The 24,059-nt window shown below is 42.3% G+C and overlaps 1 protein-coding gene across 3 annotated transcripts in view; it reads right to left on the bottom strand.

The window, feature by feature from the left end:
• Positions 1 to 24,059, bottom strand: part of CCDC15 (coiled-coil domain containing 15) — a 97,671-nt gene that overhangs the window by 12,489 nt on the left and 61,123 nt on the right. For all 3 annotated transcript variants that reach the window (XM_033918272.1, XM_033918270.1, XM_033918271.1), the window contains exons 6-8: positions 19,707 to 19,826; positions 6,350 to 6,453; positions 4,826 to 5,005 (exon numbers count right to left, since the gene is read on the bottom strand). In XM_033918272.1, the coding sequence (XP_033774163.1) occupies positions 4,826 to 5,005; positions 6,350 to 6,453; positions 19,707 to 19,826 (404 nt within the window). The remainder of the gene's footprint in view (positions 1 to 4,825; positions 5,006 to 6,349; positions 6,454 to 19,706; positions 19,827 to 24,059) is intronic.

Raw genomic sequence — 24,059 nt, 5'->3', positions numbered from 1 at the left:
AAGAACTCTTTAAGAACTTTATGTTGAATGTTTTAAATGTACCTGAAGTAAGTCTTCCCCCGATACAAAGAATTTACTATATAAAACAAGTGCAGAAAGAAAAAGCTACAGCAGATGAAAGTGTTCAATTAGATGTTTCCGCTATTCTGCAGTCTTCTGATATTGAAATTCAGGGAAGAGCAACTTTATTGGTCTCGTTGGTATTTCTTCAGGATAAAGAGATGTTGCTGAAATTATATTTCAACTTAAAGCAGATTTCCTATTTGGGGGAAAGGGTATATATATTTCCTGATGTTTCGAGGTGGACGCAGTCCAGAAGGAAAGAATTTCTGTTATATAGATCAAAGGTGATTGCTTTGGGGGCAAGTTTTCAGTTGCGATTTCCTTGTAAATGTTTTATTTCCTATCAGGGAAGTAAATATATATTTTTCGAACCTGCCCAATTAGGATTCTTCCTTGAAGGTAAAGGTATCTCCACACAGTCCGAATGATACAGGTTAATAATGCGGTTAATTTTATTTTGGATAGGTAAGATCTGACTGCTCTATTTCTTAAAGTTTTCAGTTTCCTTTGTATATTTCCCCTTTCCCGAGGGGTTTTACTTTCATCTTGTCTCTTCTCCTCAAGTTGTGGACTGTATTATATGATTTATATGGATGTTTAAATTTCAATTCTTGGTATGTAATATGACTAAGAGAACAATATATTTCTGTATTTCTTTAAACATCTTGTATAGGATGCATTAAAATGATAAATAAATAAATTAAAAAAAAAAAAAAAAAAAAATGATGGAGACAACCTCCGATAGGGGGAAAAACGGGGAAGGGCAAAACGACTGACGTTATGCTCTCCAAGAGACAGTCAAAAAGGCTAAAGAGCCTTGGGGACAGCAGGTGGCTGAGGCTTTTGCTGCTGTTTCTGCGAATGCTGCCTCTTAACAGGCTGATGGATGGTAGGAGCCTGTTTAGGTGGGAAACGCCGCTGGTAGATCAAAGGCAGGTGTAAGGGACAAGAAGGAGCTGGCTTGGGCTTCGGAAGGAGAATCGACTGAAAGGACTTCTCGTGGTCTGATAGCTTATTGGTCGCCGCCTCGATGGACTCGTCGAAGAGGTCAATACCAGCACACGGGTCCATGTCAATTGTCCGGAGCTACACAAGCCTTCGCATGGCTACCGAGCAAGCAGTAGCCCGAGCAGATAACTCAAAGGCATCGTACGAGGACTGCATCAGCTGCAAACGGAGTTGGGACAACAAGGCCAGGACTTCTTGGAACTCAAAGTGGGCCCGAGGATCCAAATAGGCCATGAACTTAGGAAGGACGGACATGAAAAACTCAAAATATGTAATAAAATGGAAATATGTAATAAAATGTCATCATAGAGTTCTGGTAAATTCGCCTGCCAAACCTGTCCATCGTCTTGCCCTCCCTGCCAGGTGGAACAGTGGCATATACCTGAGAGGGGTGAGACCGCTTCAATGAAGACTCCACCAACAGGGATTGATGAGAGAGTTGGGCACCGTCAAATCCCTTATGATGAATTGTACGGTACCTGGCATCCAATTTTCCCGGAACAGCGAGAATGGAATAAGGAGACAGCGGACAAAGGTCTGATCCAGCAGCTTATGAAGAGGAAGCTTGAGGGATTCAGCAGGAAGTTGAGGGAGATGCATTGTCTCGAGATACTCCTTTGAGAATTTAGACCCTGTGTCCAGTTGGATATCCAAATCAGCTGCCATCTGATGGAGAAAAGAAGAGAACAACAGCTGGTCAGCCAAAGCAGGGCCTCGAGGATGTCGAGGCCTCCTGATCCAATGAGGACGGGGATCTAGGTGGGGAAAAGGATCCCATCGTGTCCTCGAGCTCCGGCATAGGAGGAGGTGAAGTAGCCGGTGGTGAATACTGAAGAAAAGGCTGCTTCCGATGAGGCGAGGCATGCCTGGATGAATGCCTCAAAGAATGCCTCGATCGATGGTGCGAGCTATGCCTGGAAGCAGGCCTTGATAGACGAGGCGAGTGTGTCTTCGCTGAGGCCCCCAGAGAGTGGATGGGGCTGGAAGCGGTGGATCGAAGCAGAGGAGGAGGCTGGAAGCACCTCGAGGCACTCGAGTGGATAAGTTCCAATGGAGGCACTCGCAAAGAATCTACTCCTTGCATCGAGTGAATCGGTTCCAATGGAGGCATGGGCAAAGACTCTGCTCCTTGTGATACATGCATCGATGCCAGACCAGACACTCGCAGAGACTCTGCTCCCTGTAGAGAGTGTGCGTACTGCTGAGGCACCGGAGGCGGCTCGACCTCGCGGGAGACCTCCGCGTGCCCAGGCTGGATTTGAGAAAGAAGCTTCGGCCCCATTGTGGTAAAGAGCTGGATGAATTGCTTCTCAAGCAAGGTCTGGAACGAAGCCGGCAAGGATGGATCCGCGTCTCCAACGGGACCACCTGCATGGGCTTCGTGCTCCCTCGAGGCAGTGTGAGAGTGCTTGGACTTAGAAGCCTTGGGCACTTTGAGCACTACCGGGGGAATGGGCTGCTGCGCAATCTGACCTGAGGAGACAGAGGAAGGCACCGCAGCCTGCGTCGAAGACTGAGCCGGGACAAACGAAGAAGATTTGATGAGGCTCGGAGTAGAAGATGTGGAAGCCTGGGGAGCCTCAGGAAAGGTCGATGGTGAAGGGCCCTTCGATGATGAAAGCTCCCTCGAAGACTCCATGCTGAACAGTGACTCCCACAAGATGCAACAACGCTTGAAAGCACGGGCTGTAAGTGTTGAGCAAGGCCGGCACGATTTCGGGAGGTGTTGAGGCCCGAGACACCGAAGACAGCGTTGATGAGGGTCCGTCAGTGAAATCGCGCGCTGGCACTTGGAACACTTTTTAAAACCGGTAGCAGGCCGGGACATAGGCCAGAAAAGCTCCGCTGCGAGATCGAAGCCGCGGGGCTGCGGCCACGAGGCGTGCCCGGCCGAATGGATGGAAATTTTTTTTTGGGAAAAACAAAACACGATGAAAATCAGTGACTATGAGAAAATAAACCCAAAACCGCGGACTTAGAAGGCACAAGTGAAGAAAACTTTGCGCATAGAGTCGAAGACGGACTTCTCGGCTCCGCGGAAAAGTAAGAACTGAGGAAACACGCCCTGTGCTGGGCGGGAAGGCACTCGCGCATGCGCGGTGCGGGCGACTCGAAACTTCGAGTTTCATCAAGCAAGACTGCTTGTGAGACGTCCGCATCGGGGCTCTGTTGGATCATGTCACCCATTAGTGAGAATACCTGCTTGCTTGTCCTGGGATAAAACTAATTCGGAAAAGGCTACTATGTTGCTATGAGAATCACTGTGCTGGGCTGTTTTGGAATCTTATGCAACAATTTGCTATCCAAGAAATAGACAGATAAGCATACAGGAGCACATATTCTGCTTACTGCCAGTACATCAATCACTAGTTGATCCAAGGATGAGTGCAATAAAGGGATGGTTTTGCATTTTTGATACTGGCAAAAAGGTTCAGAAACCACTCATGGGAATAAGAACTCTGTTGAGCTTACCTGTTATCTAATTTTGATTACATAGAACAGGGGTAGGCAATTCCGGTCCTCAAGAGCTACAGGCAGGTCAGATTTTCAGAATATCCACAATATATATGCATGAGATAGATTTGCATCTCAAGGAGGCAGTGAATGCAAATCCATCTCATATAGTATATTCATTGTGGATATCCTGAAAACCTGACCTGCCTGTGGCTCTCAAGGACCGGATTGCCTACCCATGACATAGAATAAACTGTATGTGGCTTGGACTTTTAAATGATGAGATATTACAAAGTCCAAATTTATGCTGCTTCCCACATATGTGAAGAGAACTTGAATCTCCCCATTTGTTGGCTTAAAGAATGGCAACTCAATTGCTGGTCTACATTAAATCTGGTTGATCCTGAAAATGACAAACACTCAGAAGGAATAAAATATTGCTCTCAGTTCTAGACTATGATATTGACTTGTTCAGCTTATGATCAACTCCTTGTATAAGATATGAGCTGATATGGGTGCTCTAACAAAGAGCATACAATTCCTTACGGATGGGCCATGTACCCCAACTCACGAGTTGGATTGTAGAAGGCAATCATTTTTCTCAGCTCTGCCTCCTTATCTCCCTGGGCAGCGCCCTTTCAGTCCATATCAAAGCAAGCGATAACCCCTAAAAGAGGATAACAAGGAGGGGTTCGGGGGACTCCATGAAAATGTTAAGTTTGCTTTGCAATAGGAACAAAAAACAGTGCAATTGCAAAACTAAAGGTGGAACCAACTCACCACCTATCTGTGTGCAACCAGCACTAACACTTATATAGCTTTGTGAAAGCAGTGTGCAATGAGCAGGGGAACTCTAACCCACTGCCTTACAATAATTTTCTTTTCTTCTCTTTTGACTGCCACAAGCCAAGCCACTGGAAATTCAACCCAGACTATTATTCAATGCAGGCTATATCCATCTCTGACAGTGTGGGGCATAAGGAATCATATGCTGTTCTACAGAAGAGAGGATTATTGAGGTAAGAACCTATCCCTTCCTTCCTGTGCAAACAGCTTATGATTCCTTACAGATAGGATGCACCAGAGCAGTTCCTTGAGTCTAGGGAGGGACAGATGAGCCTGCAACATGCATTTAGAACCCAATTTTATAAGTAAGATATGTGGAAGTTATTCGGTCTTCTAGAAGTCATTTTCCAATACTGTCAGCTCTTTTCTATGGTACTTGACCTTTAACCTTCTGCTTTGAAAAAAAAGTGTGCTATACATAAAAACATTTTTTCCTTCCCACGTTGGTCTTTACCTGACATTTTCTTTACTTCTCTGTTCCTTTTCTCTGCTCTCTTTGACACTTTCCTCTTCTAATGTATGCTGGGTTAGGGTTTCATTGTCTCTCCCTCTGAGGTATAAATTTTGCTGAATGGCCAGCTCTTGCATTTTCTGCTCCTCTGTACGACGTTGCTCTTCTTTCTCATTCTTAATCCTAAGGAAAACAAATGCAGCTGGATCTTTCTGAGCATCTGAATTTTGGAGCCACAACTTTACCTGTTCAATATCAAGATCTAATGATTAGACACCTTGGACACCTTTTTATTACATAGGACTATATTTAATGTGGGGTTGGGGAGGTATGTTATGTGATTTAATGGGTTTATTCCTGATGAATGGGATGGGTGGGGGAGGGGTCTTTTTTATATGCATTTGACAATAATTGTTAGAATGTCAAGTGATTTGTACAAATTATTTGATTGAATTTTATACACTTGTTGCAAGAGTTAAAACTGAATAAAGAATTAAAAAAAAAAAAATCTGTCTCAAGCATCAGAATAAAATATGGCATATATGGATTAAGGGGCTCTTTACTAAAGCTAGCATCTGCCAAATATTGGACGTCTGCTTTATACCTATTGGCCACCTGGCACTTAGCGCACACTAATGCCCATTAACATGTGCTAAGTTTTAGTAAGAGTGTCCCTGAACTAGGCTACTACACATTGCCATAGTAGTGTAGATGACCAAAACAAATTAAGAAACTTCTGACACTTATATGTCTACTTAGAAACTCAGATTTTAAATGACAAAGTTTGAGGAAACTGTTTTGGAAATTGCTCACTTCCATCCAAGTGAATGTTGCTCGCTATTTCACACTGAGTGGAGCTATTCTTTGGGACTGGGGTAGAGTTAGGGTGGAGAATGAGACTACACCCTTTCTTCTTTGGGAAAAATATCAGCAGAAAAAGCAGGTGCCATGTGCTTGCTAGTATTTTTTCCAAAGACAATATTCAAAGAGAAAGTATGCTCCCTTTGAAAACTGATGCAAAACCCACGGGTAAAGTAACAGTTGACTTTGTACACTATATACAGATTTGAAGATCATCTTATCAAAATCTACAGATTCTGAGCTAGTGTCTTTTTCTAAGCCATTTTCCAGTTCAGAACATTTAACTTCAGATGTGCTCCAACATGAACCAGCTGACACCCAGAATAGTGCAGTATAAATGCCATTTTACATTAGATTAGACAAGAGTGATTGATTATTGGTTAAAATGTAGAGGAGCTAGAGTAAGTACAGCTTGAATTCATGGGTTCAAGTCCCCAATGGTACATCAAACATGCCAGCCTTTGCGCTCTCTAAGGAAGAGATAATGCAGTGCATAGGAGGCAAGTTCCAAAAGTGACATAGAACTCTCTTAAGTGCTGTTGATTTTTAAATGTTCTGATGAGACAATCCAGGAAATTGTGAGAGAAAGATGAACATCTCTGACACCTTTTCACAGTTCTAAAGTATGACTGGAAACTTGCCAAAGCATAAAATTAAGGAACTTACTTTGCAATTCTCTTCTCATGTTCTTTTTGTCTACGCAGTTCCTTTACTTGTTCCCTCTCGATGTCCATAAAAAGTCGTCTGTACATCACATACTGGTTTTGTCGCTGAAGGATACAAGGTTCAATTCACATAGAAAAAGCAGCTGTGTTTTTTTTGTGTAGCATGCAGTTTATACAGGCACTTGCATTCACATTATACACAAGTGCCTCAACACATCACTACAAACCTTCAACTATAGCTATTTCAACTTTCATTGGCTCTCAATTTTTGGTTTAGAGGTGGAAAGATTTCTCCTCTGGGAACTAATTTACACCTCATATTTTTCCATCTTCTCAGCACTGTTGGGTGCCTCATCTCCTCACTTTTAGCTTACTGAGCCTTAGCATTCATTTCTCACTACTGGGCAACACCCAAAGCAACCTCTCCTCCCACCTCCCTAGAATATTATTCCATACACCCACCATCCTTCAAATGTAAGAACACTTGATTTACAACAACATCCGCTGATGGAGCCTCCAATTAAACTCCTACAAACGCTGAATAAAATCAGCAACATAACAGAGCCCTGCTGAGCTATATAGAAAAGTCTGTTCAGCCATCATTATAGAAAATTTCTCATTGTTGCCCAAGACCTTCCTAAAAGAATGGATTTCCTATAAAGTGGCTGTATCTCCTGTATCTCTTGTTTTAATTTTTTATTTTGAGACAAGTTACAAAGTGGCAAATTTAGCATGGGTAACTTAACAAAATTCTTAACACAAATTATTCTACAACTATTACTACTACTCTATTTCTATAGTACCACTAGATGTACACCAAATTCTTTAAGTTCAACTGAACTGGAACTAGCTCGGTGAAGGTCAATTGAAAAGTTTCCAGCCTGACCAAGAAAGAGCAAGATTAATATCAAAATTATATAGCTGTCCACCAGATTGGCATTGATAAACATCTACAGCTAGATTTTCCAGTCAGTCTGACATCCAGTTTTGTCATGTCAGTCTTTTAAAGTGAACAATTCCACTTTATAAAAAAATGAACAAAATATGAGTATCGCGCCATGAAAAAATTCCTTCATTTGAAAGGAAAATCACCTACTGTATTTTTTGCTCCATAAGAGGCACTCCCCCCCCCCAAAAAAAAAAAAAGTGGGTGGAAATGTAGGTCGTCTTATGGAGCGAATATAACACCTCCCCAGGTACCTTTTTTAAAAATTCTGGTGGTCCAGCGCTGTATTGGCAGAAGATTTCCGCACTCCTGCCCCTCCCTCGCTGGATGGCTGCCTCCGAGTCCTCATCTCTTGCGGCAGAGCTGCACACAAGGCAGGCGTGAGCTTTTTGCGCTCCTGCCTGGTCCTGCAACGCTCCCTGAATGGCTGCCATCAGTTCTCGCAAATTTATTGTACACTCTTATACTTAAAAACATAAAAATACAAATATACACAGTCTGTGTCACATAAAAAGGGGGAAGAAGACCTGTTGGACTACTATATTTGTATTTTTATGTTTTTAAGTTTAAGAGTGTACAATAAATTCATCTCAGAACATCAACATCTACAGTTTTTCTGTTTTTATTGTTTGATATTTTTCTACTGTGGAACATTGGGTCTTTTCCCCCTTTTTTTTATATATGCATGGCATAATTGTTTGTTATCGCATGGAAATTTTGAAACAAAAGTAACTATGGCAGATCAAATAGACTAGTTAATTTTTTAAAAATTTAATTTAATTTAGACAACTTAGGACCATCCAATTATCCTTTGATTCCATCAGTTTTCAGACATTCTCACAAGTTGTATTATCACATTTGGATTATTGCAATTTTCTATATAAGGGTGTTTCGTCAACTTTTTTGAGAAAATTACAACTGATGTAAAATACAGCTGTGAGATTGATCTTTGGGGGCAAAGACATTTGAAAGGGTTACTCCTCTCTAATGAGAGCTTCTTTGGTTGTCAATACACTTCAGATTACAGTTTAAACTCGCTTGTTTAACACAGAAACATAGAAATAGACGGCAGATAAGGCCACGGCCCATCTAGTCTGCCCACCCCAATGACCCTCCCCTACCTTTCTCTGTGAATAGATCCCACGTGTCTATCCCATTTGGCCTTAAAATCAGGCACGCTGCTGGCCTCAATAACCTGAAGTGGAAGACTATTCCAGCGATCAACCACCCTTTCAGTGAAAAATAATTTCCTGGTGTCCCCGTGCAGTTTCCCGCCCCTGATTTTCCACGGATGCCCCCTTGTTGCCGCGGGACCCTTGAAAAAGAAGATATCTTCTTCCACCTCGATGCGGCCCATGAGATACTTGAATGTCTCGATCATGTCACTCCTCTCTCTGCGTTCCTCGAATGAGTACAGCTGCAACTTATCCAGCCGTTCCTCGTACGGGATATCCTTGAGTTCTGAGACCATCCGGGTGGCCATTCTCTGAACCGACTCCAGTCTTTTATTTTATTTTAATAATTCTTTATTCGTTTTCAAATTAAATAACAAGTGCACAAAAGAATATATTACAACAAATTATTCCAGAATAGCACTTTGATATCTGACATATAAACATCTAGTAAAATCAATAACCCCCCCTACTGCCCACCCTTCATCATATTTTCAATAAAAATATACACATATTATATATCATAGTATAACATAATATGTAACATTATTTCCAACTCCCTCCCCCCTTTAGTGTGCTAAAAAAAAGAAAACGAAAAGGAGAAGAGAAAAAGTGATGACTATTCACTATAATATTTTGCCAATGGTCCCAATATTTTTATAAATTTAGTATATGTCCCTCTTTGTACTGCTATTGCTCGTTCCATTTTAAATATATGGCATAATGTATTCCACCAAAATGTATAACTAAGGTTTCTGTGATTTTTCCAATTGTTGGTTATGTGTTGGATGGCAACCCCTGTCATAACTAATAAAAGCACTGTAACCTGGAGCCTGGGACATTATATCATCTACTTTATTTTTGTCCCTATAGTAAGATATTTTGGAATTCAATATGGTCTCAAGTAAATACATTATTGGAAAATCATGTGGCACTCTCTTACGATACAGTGCTATTTGGCATGTTGATGAGGAAAAAGAGTCATCAGAGAACAACAATCTTGTTTCATTTTTAAATCCTTGGTAGGTCAATATCCCTTTTCTATTAGGAAACACTGTTCGATTTTTAAAAATTGAGGTGGTGATAAATCTGGAAGAATAATATACTCCCTTTTATATTTTACATTTTTCAAGGCTGGAAAGGTTATCAATTGACCTTTTCTTATCTGTTTGTAAACTAGGGGCTCCTTTTACTAAGGTGTGCTATGCTTTTTAGCACACGCTACCACGCACTAAATGCTAACGCATCCATAGACTGACATGCATGTGTTAGCATTTAGCATGTACGTAGATTTAGCGCATGCTAAAACACATAGCACACCTTAGGGCTCCTTTTACTAAGGTGCGCTAGCGTTTTTAGTGTGCGCTGAAGATTAGCGCGCGCCAACCCCTGCGTTACATGGAAATACTAACGCCAACTCTATGGAGGCATTAGCATGTAGCGCCTGGGGCAATGTAGTGTGTGCTAAAACCACTAGCGCAGCTTAGTAAAAGTAGCCCTTAGTAAAACAGGGGGTAGGTTTTTAGAGATTTTTAGTGTATGTTTTCTTTCTTGCTGAAATCCGCACTGAATCCTCTGGGAGAAACTGCAGAATATAAGACATTTTAGCATAGCATATTGTTGTTAGGTGCCATCGACTTGTGCTCAAGTCCTAGCGACTTGATGAATTGTGGATCTAAAAAGAAATCGGTTTTGTGCTAGTCCAGAAAGGTCCTCCAGCACCATCCCCATGGTTGTTTTCAGTGTATCCAGCCATCTGATTGCAGGTCGCATAGCAAAATAAAGAGAAAAAAAAGCTGAGAAGTCTAATGGCACCTAGAACCATTTTCAAAAATCTTGCATCGAAAAGGAATATTTGAATAAAGTCTTCTGCTGGCTATATCATTCACATCCAAATTACTTTTAAAAGAAATGCTGAGAGGCATGCCTCTATAAATTCGCTCTTGGGCTACCTTCTGTTTTCTCAAAAGGAAACATGATTTCTAGCACTCAAATTATCTGTGTGGTACACCTGAATTACCATTGCCATATACCTCAGCTTTACTACCAGACTAATTTGTGTCCAAGTTGTGACTGGAAGTCCCTTCAGGCATGCAAGAAAATACATGGGGATGGGGAACAAGGGGATACCGATAAGTCTTTGGCTTTTCCTATTTCACCTATCTTTTAGACTAATAATACTTTAATCACATCAAAGTTTATTGTTTCGTATGTGTCTGACCTAAATTTCAAAATTGTAGCCTGATTATTATTTTTGCAGATATGAAGTGAAAATAGCACAAAACAGATTTTACTGAAAAAAAAAAAAAAAAAGCGTGCCAAACAATGATGAAATATCTTTTCCTAAAAGGGAATTCAGTCAAACAAATTTAGGATGATTTATGTAAGTTACATTAGGAGATAAGGGCCCTTCCTTCTTCATGGTCAAGAATTGGGTTGCTGCATTTAGAGGATATTGGGGCATGGAAGATGAGGAATGTTCTGGAAGACTAACTCAAGTGACAATTCCAGAAAACGTAGATGCCATTCATTCAATGATCTTGGACGATCAAAGAATATCTGCTAAAAAGATAGTGGAGACACTGCAGATATCCCAAGAACAAATAGGCTATATTATTCTCAAGATTTTAGACATGAGAAAGCTCTCACCAAATGGGTTCTCAAATGTCTCAATGCTGACCAGAAGTGTATTGAATAGTTGCCTCACAATCCATTTTGGACCTATTTCGGCAGGATCCTGTGGGAATTTTGAACTCTCTCATAACTACGGATGCAACTTGGAGATATATATATGATTCAGAGACAAAAGAACAATCTAAAAGAATGGAGACACAGTGGTTCTCCATGTCCCAAGAAGTTTAAAACACAGAAGTCATCGAGCAAAGTGTTGGCGTCCTTGTTCTGGGACAAAAAATGGCTTTTTGCTGGTAGATTACCTGGTAAAGGGTGCAATATCACAGCAAAGTACTATGTTGCACTTCTTGACAAACTGAAGAAGCAACTGGTCTCCAAACATCAAGGCAAGCTTTTGAAAGGAATCTTGTTTCGTCAAGACATTGCCACTCCTTACAAGGCAGCCATTAGTCAGCAAAAATTGGAATATCTTCACTTTGAAGCTCTGAAACACCCGGCCTACTCACCTGATTTGGCCCCTTGAGACTACTACCTCTTTCCTGTTTGTTTGTTTTTTTTTATAAAATCTTTATTCATTTTTAAATCTTACATCAAGTGAATTATAAATAATACAACAATTTTCAGAAATCACTTGTAAATACAATCATATATTCTTATGAAATAAAAAATAGATACCCCCCTATTGTCAATATTCCCATGACCATATAATACATTTTTCCCACCCTAACCCAAATATAAACTAACCATGTGCTTAAGACATCTGATCATTAGAGTAAGTAATCAATGGTCCCCATATTTTTTTAAAAGAATTAAATTTTCCTTGTTGTAACGCTATCATCTTTTCCATCTTGTATATGTGACAAATTGAATTCCACCAAAATGTATAATTTAACTTAGTATAATCTTTCCAATTTTGATACTACCTCTTTCCTAACCTCAAGAAAAAAACCTCATTATCTAGCAGTGCCCCTCATTCCAGCCTTGATTTAACTATTTAAAAAGATTGACAAGAATTCCTCTAATTTGCTTCAACACAAACCTGTAATCTGCTCATTAGCTGGCAGTGCCCCTACTTCCAGACCTGATTCAACCATTTAAAATAGTCTTTAAAAGTTTATAACTGACTTTATTCATTCTCTTTTTGTGGGAATTGCTTGTGCCTTTGGTGCAAGCAGATTTATTTTATTTTTTACCCATTCTTTAACTCTACCTTCTTACCCATGGCTCTCACAAAACCACGTCTCTTGCTTGCGAACTCTCCCTGGTAAGACTAAGCTTCCAATCTACTTTCACTTTCATCTTATGAGACTAGATCTGAGGCAATCTTGACCACACCACCATTATCTCACAAGTCTCACAAATCCAACTTGCATCACCAAACTAGGCCCAGGAAACTCTCCTATATCCAGGATAAATTTCATTGTCCACTAAGGAGGTGCCTTATGCCCATTCTTTCCTCTTCCCCCATGACTCCTGTGCACCAACTCCTCCTCCTAATTCTGACTTTCCCAATCTCTCTCTTCACCCCAAACCATTTAGACCTCCCCACCACATAACTTACTTTTTTATTTCACCACCTCACCCTCCCTTTTGTCCTCCACCCTCTTCTCAGCCCTAAAGCTTCAAAACTTTTTCCCTCTCATTCAGCCATTTCTACTCTATCTGTATGCAGCCACCCAAAAGCCTCTCCCACACTCATATATATTCTTACTCCTTCTCTTGCTCTCTGCCAGAGACATCAATTCCAATCCTGGACCTCCCAATCAGCCTTCACCCTCTTCATGTGGGTCACACCACAATATGACCAATCTTATTTCTGTTCCTCTCCTCCCACGCCTCTCTGCCCTTCTCATGTACCCTGTGGAATGCTCACTCTTGTCTCCAACAAACTTACCTTCATCCACGACCTCTATCTTCCAAACTCTTCACCTGCTTTGAAGACACTTTTTATTTCATTTCATATCATTGAAACAAAAAGTATCAAGAAGTGTGGAATAACTTGTAAGTTTCATGACTCCACATCATTCTCGTCTTGGTTGGGCTGACAATTTTTCAGCAGCCCCTTGCATCTCTCCTCACTTATCTCCCCCCAAGCTCACCTTCCCCCCCCCCCCAGTGAACTCTGTTCACTCTGGCAAGTCCCTCCTATCGTTATGCTTCTCCTCCAATGCTAACTCCAGACTCTGTCCCTTCTATCTTGATGTACCATATGCATGAAACAGACTGCCTGAATCATTACGTCAGACCCCTTCTCTAGCAGTATTCAAATCCAAACTAAAGGCCCACTTTTTTGAGACTGCTTTCAATTCCTAACTCCCACTAACCGCAAAATTACCAATGTCCATCTTATCATTCTCCTTGCAAGAAACTCCCCAACCCCTATGTCCTGTCTTTCCAAATCAGATTGCAAGCTCTTCAGAGCAGGGACCGCTCTATTCCATGCTAAACGTATAGTGCTGCATACACCTTTCAGCGCTATAGAAATGATAAATAGTAGTAGTATAGGCAGTATCTGAGTTAAGTACGACTCACATTTAAGAACGCGGTTGCGGCTTCATTTGATTTCACTGAGCAGTATTTCCAGTGGAATAAACTCCTACACTTCTCCTGTAGCAGATTCAGGAATGATGCGTGGCCTCCTTAAAAACAGTGTGTGGTTGTGTATGCTGTACCTTAGAGGGCTCAATGATAATATCATGGCTACTATTAATATCCGTATACCATTTGCAACATAGCATAATATAAAGCCTTCATAGCAAAGGAGGTATGTTGGGTATAAGGGATCTTCAGACTGCCGATTGGATAGCTTAACCCAACCAGGCTGCAATCCTCATTGATCCAACTAGGATATCTTTCATGTCTATCTTTTACCTTTTTATCTGTTAATCAATTTAAATCTTCAATTTATAAAAGAAAGTGTTAGACTTATCTTGCAGCACCACCTCTTCCGACTTGAGCCCAATTTCAGTGCTTTCATCAGGGAATGAGGTGCGATTACATATTATTGCTGCAAAAAAAAGACCCACATGAGAATCTTAAACACTTTATCTGAAAAGATATATGACTATATGTCTCTATACTATTTGTGTCCCAAACTTACCTAACCATGAACTTTCCTATCAGCTACACTTTAAGCCACAGCACAATTCAAAAATGGCCACAGCGTTCTTACTTGCGAGTTTTCAAGAGAAGAAACCCCTTGATGTCATTTGGGAAACTGTGCCGCTAGTGGAGCAAACCTTCCTGCTTGGCGATTATGTAATCAGAGTAAAAAAGCCGATGTTATTTGTTATTAATTACTTAACTTATCCACTGAGTATTTTGTGTTGACATCAGAGCCAGATTTCAAACAAGCTGGAAAACATGACAAAAAAACAAAAAATCTCCAAGTTGACGGGATAGCAGAAACAGGATCTAGCTTTATTTAAATTGCTACAGCTAGCCACTCGGCACCCTCATTTAAAACCATGAGGGGTAATAGTGTTTAACTAAAAAATCCATTGAAGCTAAGGATCCTTTCATAATTAACCACTTCATGCAGCCCGATCAAAAGGATTTTTTTGGGATGGGTTGAAGAAGTTAGAACAATGAAGTCATAAGTGTATGCAGCTTAGTGGTGAATATGTAGTCTAAATAAAATTTTTCAATCGTATAGATTGTTGTTTTCTTTACAAAACCAAGGACTTATCAGCACCTCCTTGTAATTAAGGAAATGGTATTTACTTTAAACAAAAGCTTCTGTACTCCCTGGATCAAAATGCTGGTGAACTTGCTGAACACTAGAACCAGTTGTTCCTTCCTGCACTTTCAATGCTAGAGGAAATAAGGCAGAAATTCAATCCACTTTAAAAGAATAATGTATATTGTTCACAACGGGATAAGGAAAGAGGTGACAAGTCAGATTCAGCAAACTCGACAACATGAAGAGTTTTCAGAAAGATCATAAGATACACTCCTCTCTCATGGTCATACCGCAGTTTTCAAAAAAGGACATCTTTGTGTGATAAAGTAATTCTTTATCAACAACAAGCACACTACGTTCTGATCTGCACTATACCAGCTCTATGTGCCTTTCAGAATGAGAAAGATTTGCTCAACTGTAATGGGAGGTTCGCTGTAGACAGCAGATTAAGACACACCAGTAAGTAATGTCATTTAACAGAGCTGACGTGGATAGCTCTCTCAGGAGTTCAGGAGGATAATGCCCCATCCCTTGTGAACAGTTTGTCTATTTCTTAAATTAGGATTTATCTGCTCTGGAAGATGGGTAGGTTTTGGCATACATTTTATCCTGCCTTCCCTTTCCCTCCCCAACAAAGACAAGCAGGATGAAATCAGCCACACTAATGATCAAATCACTCAACTGAGGGTAATACTGATTCACAGCCAGTCCAAAGATTCAGAAAGAGCTGACTGCTAGTTAAGGGGCTTTGTAGAATTGCTTGACTGAAGGCACTGTCAATATGGATAACCCATAGAGAAGAGGTTTTTTTATGAGAAGAACTGGAGGATACTTATACCACCCCTCCCTCTCCTATGGAGAAGATTTATTTCTCTCCTAGAAACATAGAAATTTGAAAGCAGATAAAGACACATGGCCTATCTAGTCTGCCCATTCATAACCATCATTGCTTTCTCTCATTCAAAATATCCCACGTATCTGTCCAAAGTTTTCTTGAATTTAGTGTTTTCATTTCCACCCCCCCTCCACTGTGAGGCCGTTTCATGAATTCACCACCCTTTCTATGAATATTTCCTTAAATTACTCCTGGGTCTGTCCCCTTTCACTTTCATCCTATTTCCCTTTATTCCATAGCTTACTTTCAACTGAAAGAGACTCGTCTCCTTTGTATTTATACTATGAGCTATTAATTTCTCTCCTTTCCTGCCTTTCTTCCAAAGTATACATATTGATATCTTTAAATCTGCTCCTTACAATTTATGATGTAGAAAAGTGACAATATTAGTAGTTGCCCTCTGAACCAACTTTATCCGATTTATATCTTTTTGAAGGTAGTCTCCAGAATTTAACATAGTATTTTAAATGGAGGTCTCACCAGAGACATGGAGGCTTTATCACTTCCTTTTTCCTGCTAGCCATTCCTTTTCCTATGCACCCAAGGATCCTTCTGGCTTTCACTGTCTCTTCTACCTGCTTGGCCACCTTAAGATCATCACATACGATCAAACCCAAGTCCTGCTCCTCTTTTGTGCACGTTCTAAACTGCACCCATTCTCTTCTGTTTCTGTAGCCCAAATGTACAAACTTGCAATTTTTTAGCATTAAAATTTTAGCTGCCAAATTTTGGACCAGTCTTTTAACTTTTCCAGTTTCCTCTTCATATTATCCATGCCATCAGCAGTCAGAGAAAACCGTTCCCCCCCCCACTAAACTACAGTGTCTACTATCTAGACATTTGCTGCTATCCAATAGGGTAGATCTTAGTATCATCTGCAAGAGGCAAAAAAAACCTCATACGTGTTAGGAAAGGATCGGATGGACGACCAGTGGAATCCTCTTCTGAGAAGGTATCTGGTCCTTCCTCAGATGCCATGGAGCATTATGAAGTAGACTCATCGAAGTATTGAGTTGGATACATTTGAATTTCTGCCTGTGTTGAATTAATGACTTCTTGGTCAAACCTGGACAGAGAGCACAAAGACACTGAAGACATTCAATCCATCTTCCTCTCCCAATGCACCGAGATCAAAGCCAGCATGGTCAGCATAGAGTTAAAGCGTCAAGAGTCAATAGGCCTCCTGCAGGCAGCAAAGAACTTTGAGTATTGGCTGAACTTGTTCAAGCCTTGGCAGTGAAGCCATAGAAGCAGCAGCTTTTATATCAAGACCAGAAGTGATCCATACAATCCTCAAACTTCCTCAAGAGCTGCTCCTCAAAACTGCTATCGACAAAGGTAAGGGCATTACTGTTGGAGCAGTCATGTCCTCCTGAGTTACCATGGGTAATTGGAAGCTAGGTCTCATCTCCATGGAGGTTGTTCTACTCCTTCTGAAGTCCTGGAGGATAAGCGGTCTTCTTGTTGGGGGCACTTTGAGGACACCAGTGTTCTTGATGGTCCTAGCATTGTACTCCAAAACAGTCTCCTTGTCCCTTGGTGTTGGAGAATGAGGACAAATCTCTCCTCTTCTTTGGAACAGGACTGTAAAATGGCTGATCCCGATAGCCTATATCGATGCTCTTCATAAAAGTGATTAATCCCAATAAATAAATAAAGTTGAGGGTCATTAAGACACACTTGATGTCGATGTTCAATGCCACGGAGAAGCTGATGGACCTGACTTTAACAGCACCAAAAAAATTGATCAATGCTGTTTCGCTTGACATCAGTTAACAGAAAACATTGAGAAGTATCTTGATCAAGTTTCACGCACTGCAGGTACCAATTATGAATATCTGTTATCGATGCACCAGGAGCATTTCTTAAAGCCACTGAGAACTTTTCTTCTGGAACATGTCTGGGAAAACAGCCACAATGAAAATCAAACAACTTGAAGATGTAACCAACTGGGAGCTCTAGAACTACTGTGGAAAGGAAAGGGCCTATAGAAAAAGAAAAAATAAATGGAAACCTAAAAACACCCTAAAAATGGAACTAACGCAAACACTGTTAAAACAAAATTCTACAGAACCTACAAATGTAAATAAGCAAAGATTTGACACAAAATTTCAAAAAAGCTGAGGAGCACCATAATAATGTGATCACAGATAAATGGCAACTGGCTACATCCCACATAACAGTAGCAGGCAGGATGGTGCGAGCATGTGTGGTACAATACACTCTAAAGCTTTTTGCATATGCTCTATTGGATGACATTACCCACATGTGAGACTATGTTATTTTATTTGTCCTCGGAGAAAAATTTGAAAGGTTCTGAGGTTCAGGACCCTGGCATAAAATAGAAGAACTTATTAAACTACCAAGTCAATAAGAGGAAGAAAGGAGGAGGAAACTGACTGAAGCAGTTAGAATCTCAGCAAAGAGAATCTGAAGAGAGAGAACACATGCTCAATTAGGTCTGCTTGCAAAAAGAACATAAGAATTGCCACTGTTGAGTCAGACCAGTGGTCCATCATGCCCAGCAGTCCACTCACGCGGCGGCCCTCTGGTCTAAGACCAGCACCCTAACTGAGACTAGCCCTACCAGCGCATGTTCTTGTTCAGCAGAAACTTATCTAACTTTGTCTTGAATCCTTGGAGGATGTTTTCCCCTATAACAACCTTTGAAAGAGTGTGCCAGCTTTCTACCACTATCTGGGTGAAGAAGAACTTCCTTACGTTTGTACGGAATCTATCCCCTTTCAACTTTAGAGAGTGCCCTCTTGTTCTCCCTACCTTGGAGAGGGTGAACAACCTGTCCTTATCTACTAAGTCTATCCCCTTCAGTACCTTGAATGTTTCGATCATGTCCCCTCTCAATCTCCACTGTACGAGGGAGAAGAGGCCCAGTTTCTCTAATCTTTCACTGTACGGCAGCTCCTCCAGCCCCTTAGCCATCTTAGTCGCTCTTCTCTGGACCCTTTCGAGTAGTACCGTGTCCTTCTTCATGTACGGTGACCAGTGCTAGACGCAGTACTCCAGGTGAGGGCGTAGGTTGTGTAGAGGTAGTAGGGTGGGAAGTCCTGCTCACATCAAATGAAGCTTACTAAAAAGTGTTCTACATTGAGGGTAAGGGTAAGGGTATTGGATTTGATATACCACCTTTCAGAGAGGACAATCAAAGCATATATTCTATATGCAAGTATTTTTTTTTGTCCCTAGTGGGTTCACAATCTAAGTTCATTTAGTGTGAATATTTAACCCTATTAACATATGGCAACATATTAGACTGAAGCTTTAAAATATGGTTAAAAAAAATAAACATAAATCACATAACTGTAAACCCCAGTATTCCTCACTTCCTTTCACAAAATGTCACAATCTCCCATTAACAATGAACAATTCCCAACTCTTAGAAATTCCACATCACTGTTCATAGTATCTCTACAATATGGCAGGAATCTTACCTCTCATTCCTCTGAATGAGATGCTATGGAGCGCCTCTAATTTAGTTTCCACATTAGTATCTTTCTAGGTATAATGAATTATTATAACTTCCTGTAATGTGGTACACTATTTACCTAACTATGGGACCCTTCTACTAAAGCATGCTAAACATTTAGCACTTGCTAAAACACACACTATCAGCCAATACAATAAAAATCCTATGCTGCTTAGCACAGGATGAATCAGTGACTGGGCAAGGCTTGAACAGAGACTGGGTGTGGACTGCACGTTTTAGGGACAGGTAACTCAAGTGTGCATTTAATCTCACCCCAAGGGTAATATTAGGTGCATTCACACTAATCACAGTTGACATTAACCTGCAATAGGGAACTTGTCTGTGTGATGCCTGCAGGGGGAACACTGGATACACCCCAATAATCTTTGCATGACCACAAATTAGTTTTTGCAAGTTAATGTGTGGTGCAAAAAACAACTTACCAAACTCTAAAAAAATGGACACTGTCACAATTCCACCTTAATTGATGACAGAAGAGACATTGTAAAGAGTGGCTCACACGACACATTAGTTATTTCACCTACTTGTTTTTTATTTTCCTCTTGATCTACTCCTGGCTGAAGTACTAGAGCAGCCCGGTAATCCGTGCTGAATGTTGGAAAAGGTCCAGTGGGGTAGGGTTCTTTCATTAATTTCTTGCAGATCTAAAAAAATAAAATAAAATGGTTAAAAAAAGGCAGCACAAGAAAAATCTCTAAGGGCACTGAAGAAATGTTCTCCATTTTGAAGCTGTAAGAAAGGTACTTACATAAGAATATAAGAATTGCCGCAGCTGGGTCAGACCAGTGGTCCATCGTGCCCAGCAGTCCGCACATGCGGCAGCCCCCAGGTCAAAGACTAGTGCTCTAAATGAGTCCAGCCTCACCTGCATATGTTCCAGTTTAGCAGGAACTTGTCCAACCTTATCTTGAATCCCTGGAGGGTGTTTTCCCCTATAATAGACTCCAGAAGAGCGTTCCAGTTTTCTACCACTCTCTGGGTGAAAAGAACTTCCTTACGTTTGTACGGAATCTATCCCCTTTCAACTTTAGAGAGTGCCCTCTTGTTCTCCCTACCTTGGAGAGGGTGAACAACCTGTCCTTATCTACTAAGTCTATCCCCTTCAGTACCTTGAATATTTCGATCATATCCCCTCTCAGTCTCCTCTTTTCAAGGAAGAAGAGGCCCAGTTTTTCCAATCTCTCACTGTACGGCAACTCCTGCACCCCTTTAACTATTTTAGTCACTCTTCTCTGGACCCTTTCGAGTAGTACTGTGTCCTTTTTCATGTATGGTGACCAATGCTGGACGCAGTATTCCAGGTGAGGGCGCACCATGGCCTGGTACAGTGGCATGATAACCTTCTCCAATCTGTTTGTGATCCCCTTCTTTATCATTCCTAGCATTCTGTTTGCCCTTTTCGCCGCCACCACACATTGCGTGGATGGCTTCATCAACTTGTCAATCAGAACTCCCAAGTTTCTTTCCTGGGAGGTCTCTCCATGTACCGCCCCGGACATCCTGTATTCGTGCATGAGATTTTTGTTACCAACATGCATCACTTTACACTTATCCACGTTGAACCTCATTTGCCATGTCGATGCCCATTTCTCGAGCTTGATTATGTCACGTTGCAGATCTTCGCAATCCCCCTGGGTCTTCACTACTCTGAATAACTTCGTATTGTCCATAAATTTAATCACCTCACTCATCGTACCAATGTCTAGATCATTTATAAAGATGTTGAAGAGCACAGGTCCAAGCACCGAACCCTGCGGCACCCCACTGGTGACGCTCATCCAGTCCGAGTATTGTCCATTTACCCCCACTCTCTGTTTCCTATGCTCCAGTCAGTTTTTAATCCACGCAAGTATTTCACCCTCAATTCCATGGCTCACAATTAAGTAGTCGTTCATGTGGAACCTTGTCGAATGCCTTCTGAAAATCCAGATATACAATGCCGACCGGGTTGCCCTTGCCTATCTGCCTGTTTACTCCCTCGAAGAAGTGCAGCAAGTTCATCAAACAAGATCTGCCTTTACTGAAACCATGCTGGCTGGTCCTCATCTGACCATGTCCATCGAGGTGATCAATTATGTGATCCTTTATCAGCGCCTCTGCTATCTTTCCCGGTACCGAGGTCAGACTCACCGGTCTGTAGTTTCCCGATCTCCCCTCGAACCTTTTTTGAAGATTGGCGTAACATTCGCCACTTTCCAGTCTTCCGGAATCTTTCCCGATTTTGATCGACAGATTGGCTATTAGTTGAAGCAGTTCAGTTATAGTCCCTTTCAGTTCCTTGATGAGCCTCGGATAGATGCACAAAGCAATGTTACTTAGTGTAACAGTTGTTATCTAGAGACAGCAGGCAGCTACTCACTAGTGGGTGACGTCATCCAATGGAGCCCCGATGCGGACATCTCACAAGCATACTTTTAAAAGTTTTGAGTTGCCCACACCGCGCATGCGCGAGTGCCTTCCCGCCCGATGCACCGGGCGCGTCTTCTCAGTTCAGATAGCTAGCAGAGAAGCCAACCCAGGGGAGGTGAGTGGGATGTGAGAATAGCTGCCTGCTGTCCCTGGATAACAACTGTTACGGTAAGTAACATTGCTTTATCCCAGGACAAGCAGGCAGGTATTCTCACTAGTGGGTGACCTCCAAGCTAACCCAAATGGGATGGTGGGAGAGTTGGCAACTTAGGAGAATAAATTTTGTAATACTGTTTGGCCAAACTGTCCATCCCGTTTGGAGAAGGTATCCAGACAATAGTGTGAGGTGAAGGTATGAACCGAGGACCAAGTGGTAGCTTTACAAATCTCCTCAATCGGTGTCGATCTGAGGAAAGCTACAGAGGCTGCCATTGCTCTGACCTTATGGGCTGTGACTTTACTGTGAAGGGGTAATCCAGCCTGGGCATAGCAAAAAGAGATACAAGCCGCCATCCAGTTGGAAATGGTGCGCTTAGAGATAGGGCGTTCCAACTTATTCGGATCGAAGGAGATGAAAAGTTGAGGAGCAGTTCTGTGAGGCTTGGTGCATTCCAGGTAGAAAGCCAAAGCACATTTACAGTCCAGAGTGTGAAGAGCTGAAAAGCAGTGAGAGCATTGAAAATCGCCCTGAGATCCAGGAGATTGATATGGCACAGACGATCCGCACTCGTCCAATAGCCCTGGGTGCGGAGACCGTCCAGATGAGCCCCCCAAGCATAGTTCGAGGAGTCGGTCGTGAGGACCTTCTGATGGGGAGGCATGTGAAACAGCAAACCTCTGGAGAGATAGGAAGAGAGCATCCACCAGTGAAGCAGAGCAGGAGTGACCTGAATGTGTCAAGTCAGAGGGTCGGAGATCTGCGACCATTGAGATGCCAGGGTCCACTGAGGAATCCGCAGGTGAAGTCTGGCAAAAGGAGTCACGTGAACTGTACAGGCCATGTGGCCCAGGAGCACCATCATGTGTCTCGCCGAGATGGACGGGCGAGAGGAGACCGAGTGACAAAGATGAAGAGCCGCCAGGCGTTGAGGAGGAAGGAACGCTCTGAGTTGAATAGTATCCAGAACAGCTCCGATGAAGGGAAGAGTCTGTGAAGGTTGTAGATGGGATTTGGGAAAGTTGAACTCGAATCCCAGACTCTGCAGAAACCAGATCGTCCTTTGAGTGGCCTGGACGACACCCTGAGACGTGGAATCCTTGATGAGCCAGTCATCGAGGTAGGGAAACACCTGTAGACCATGGTTCCTGAGTGCTGCGGCCACTACAACCAGGCACTTGGTGAAGACTCTGGGAGACGAAGCTAGGCCGAAAGGGAGCACTCTGTACTGAAGATGTCCCACCCGAAATCTGAGGTATTGACGGGAGGCCGGATGGATGGGAATATGAGTGTAGGCCTCCTTGAGATCCAGAGAGCATAACCAGTCATTCTGCTCGAGGAGGGGATAGAGAGAAGCCAGGGTCAACATGCAAAACTTCTCCCTGACCAGAAACTTGTTGAGCACCCTGAGGTCCAAAATAGGACGCAGGTCGCCCGTCTTCTTCGGAACAAGGAAGTACCGGGAGTAAAAACCCTTGTTCTGTTGGTCCACAGGGACCGGCTCGACGGCACGAAGCCGGAGCAAAGCCTGAGCGGTCTGGGTTAAGTTGGAAGGATACTCTCTTGGAGGATGTTCCAGAAGAACTTGATGGAACTGAAGAGATAATCTCTCTCTTACGATGGAAAGGACCCAGAGGTCGGTGGTAATAGTCGTCCATCGATGGTAAAAGTGATGGAGACGACCTCCGATGGGAAAAAACGGGGAGGGCAGAACGATGGAAGTTATGCTCCCTACGAGACAGTCAAAAAGGCTGCCTTGGGGACAGCAGAAGGTTGAGGCTTTTGTTGGGGCTTCTGTTGGTGCTGCCTCTTCACAGGCAGACGGATGGTGGGTGCCTGCTTCGGCGGATAGTGCCTCTGGTAGATCATAGGCGGGCGAGACGGACGAGCAATAGCAGGCTTGGGCTTCTGGCGGAGAATAGATTGAAAAGATTTTTCATGTTTGGACAGCTTCTCCGTCGCCGCCTCGATGGACTCGTTGAAAAGGTCTGCTCCCGCACAGGGAACGTTCGCCAGCCTGTCCTGAAGATTCGTGTCCATATCAATGGTCCGGAGCCACGCCAGGCGTCTCATGGCCACCGAACATGGCCGAGAGTTCAAAAGCGTCGTAAGACGATTGCATCATCTGCAGGCGGAGTTGGGACAACGACGCCAGGACCTCCGAGTACTCGAAGCGAGCCTGAGAGTCCAGATAGGGCAAAAACTTCTGAAGAACGGAGAGAAAAAACTCAAAGTAGGTCGCAAAATGAAAACTGTAATTCAGGACTCGAGAAGCCATCATCGATCTCTGGTAAATGTGCCTGCCAAATCT

The sequence above is a fragment of the Geotrypetes seraphini genome, chromosome 13 (genome assembly GCF_902459505.1).
Source record: "Geotrypetes seraphini chromosome 13, aGeoSer1.1, whole genome shotgun sequence".
Lineage (NCBI taxonomy): Eukaryota > Metazoa > Chordata > Amphibia > Gymnophiona > Dermophiidae > Geotrypetes > Geotrypetes seraphini.
This window is presented reverse-complemented; position numbering and strand designations above follow the sequence as displayed.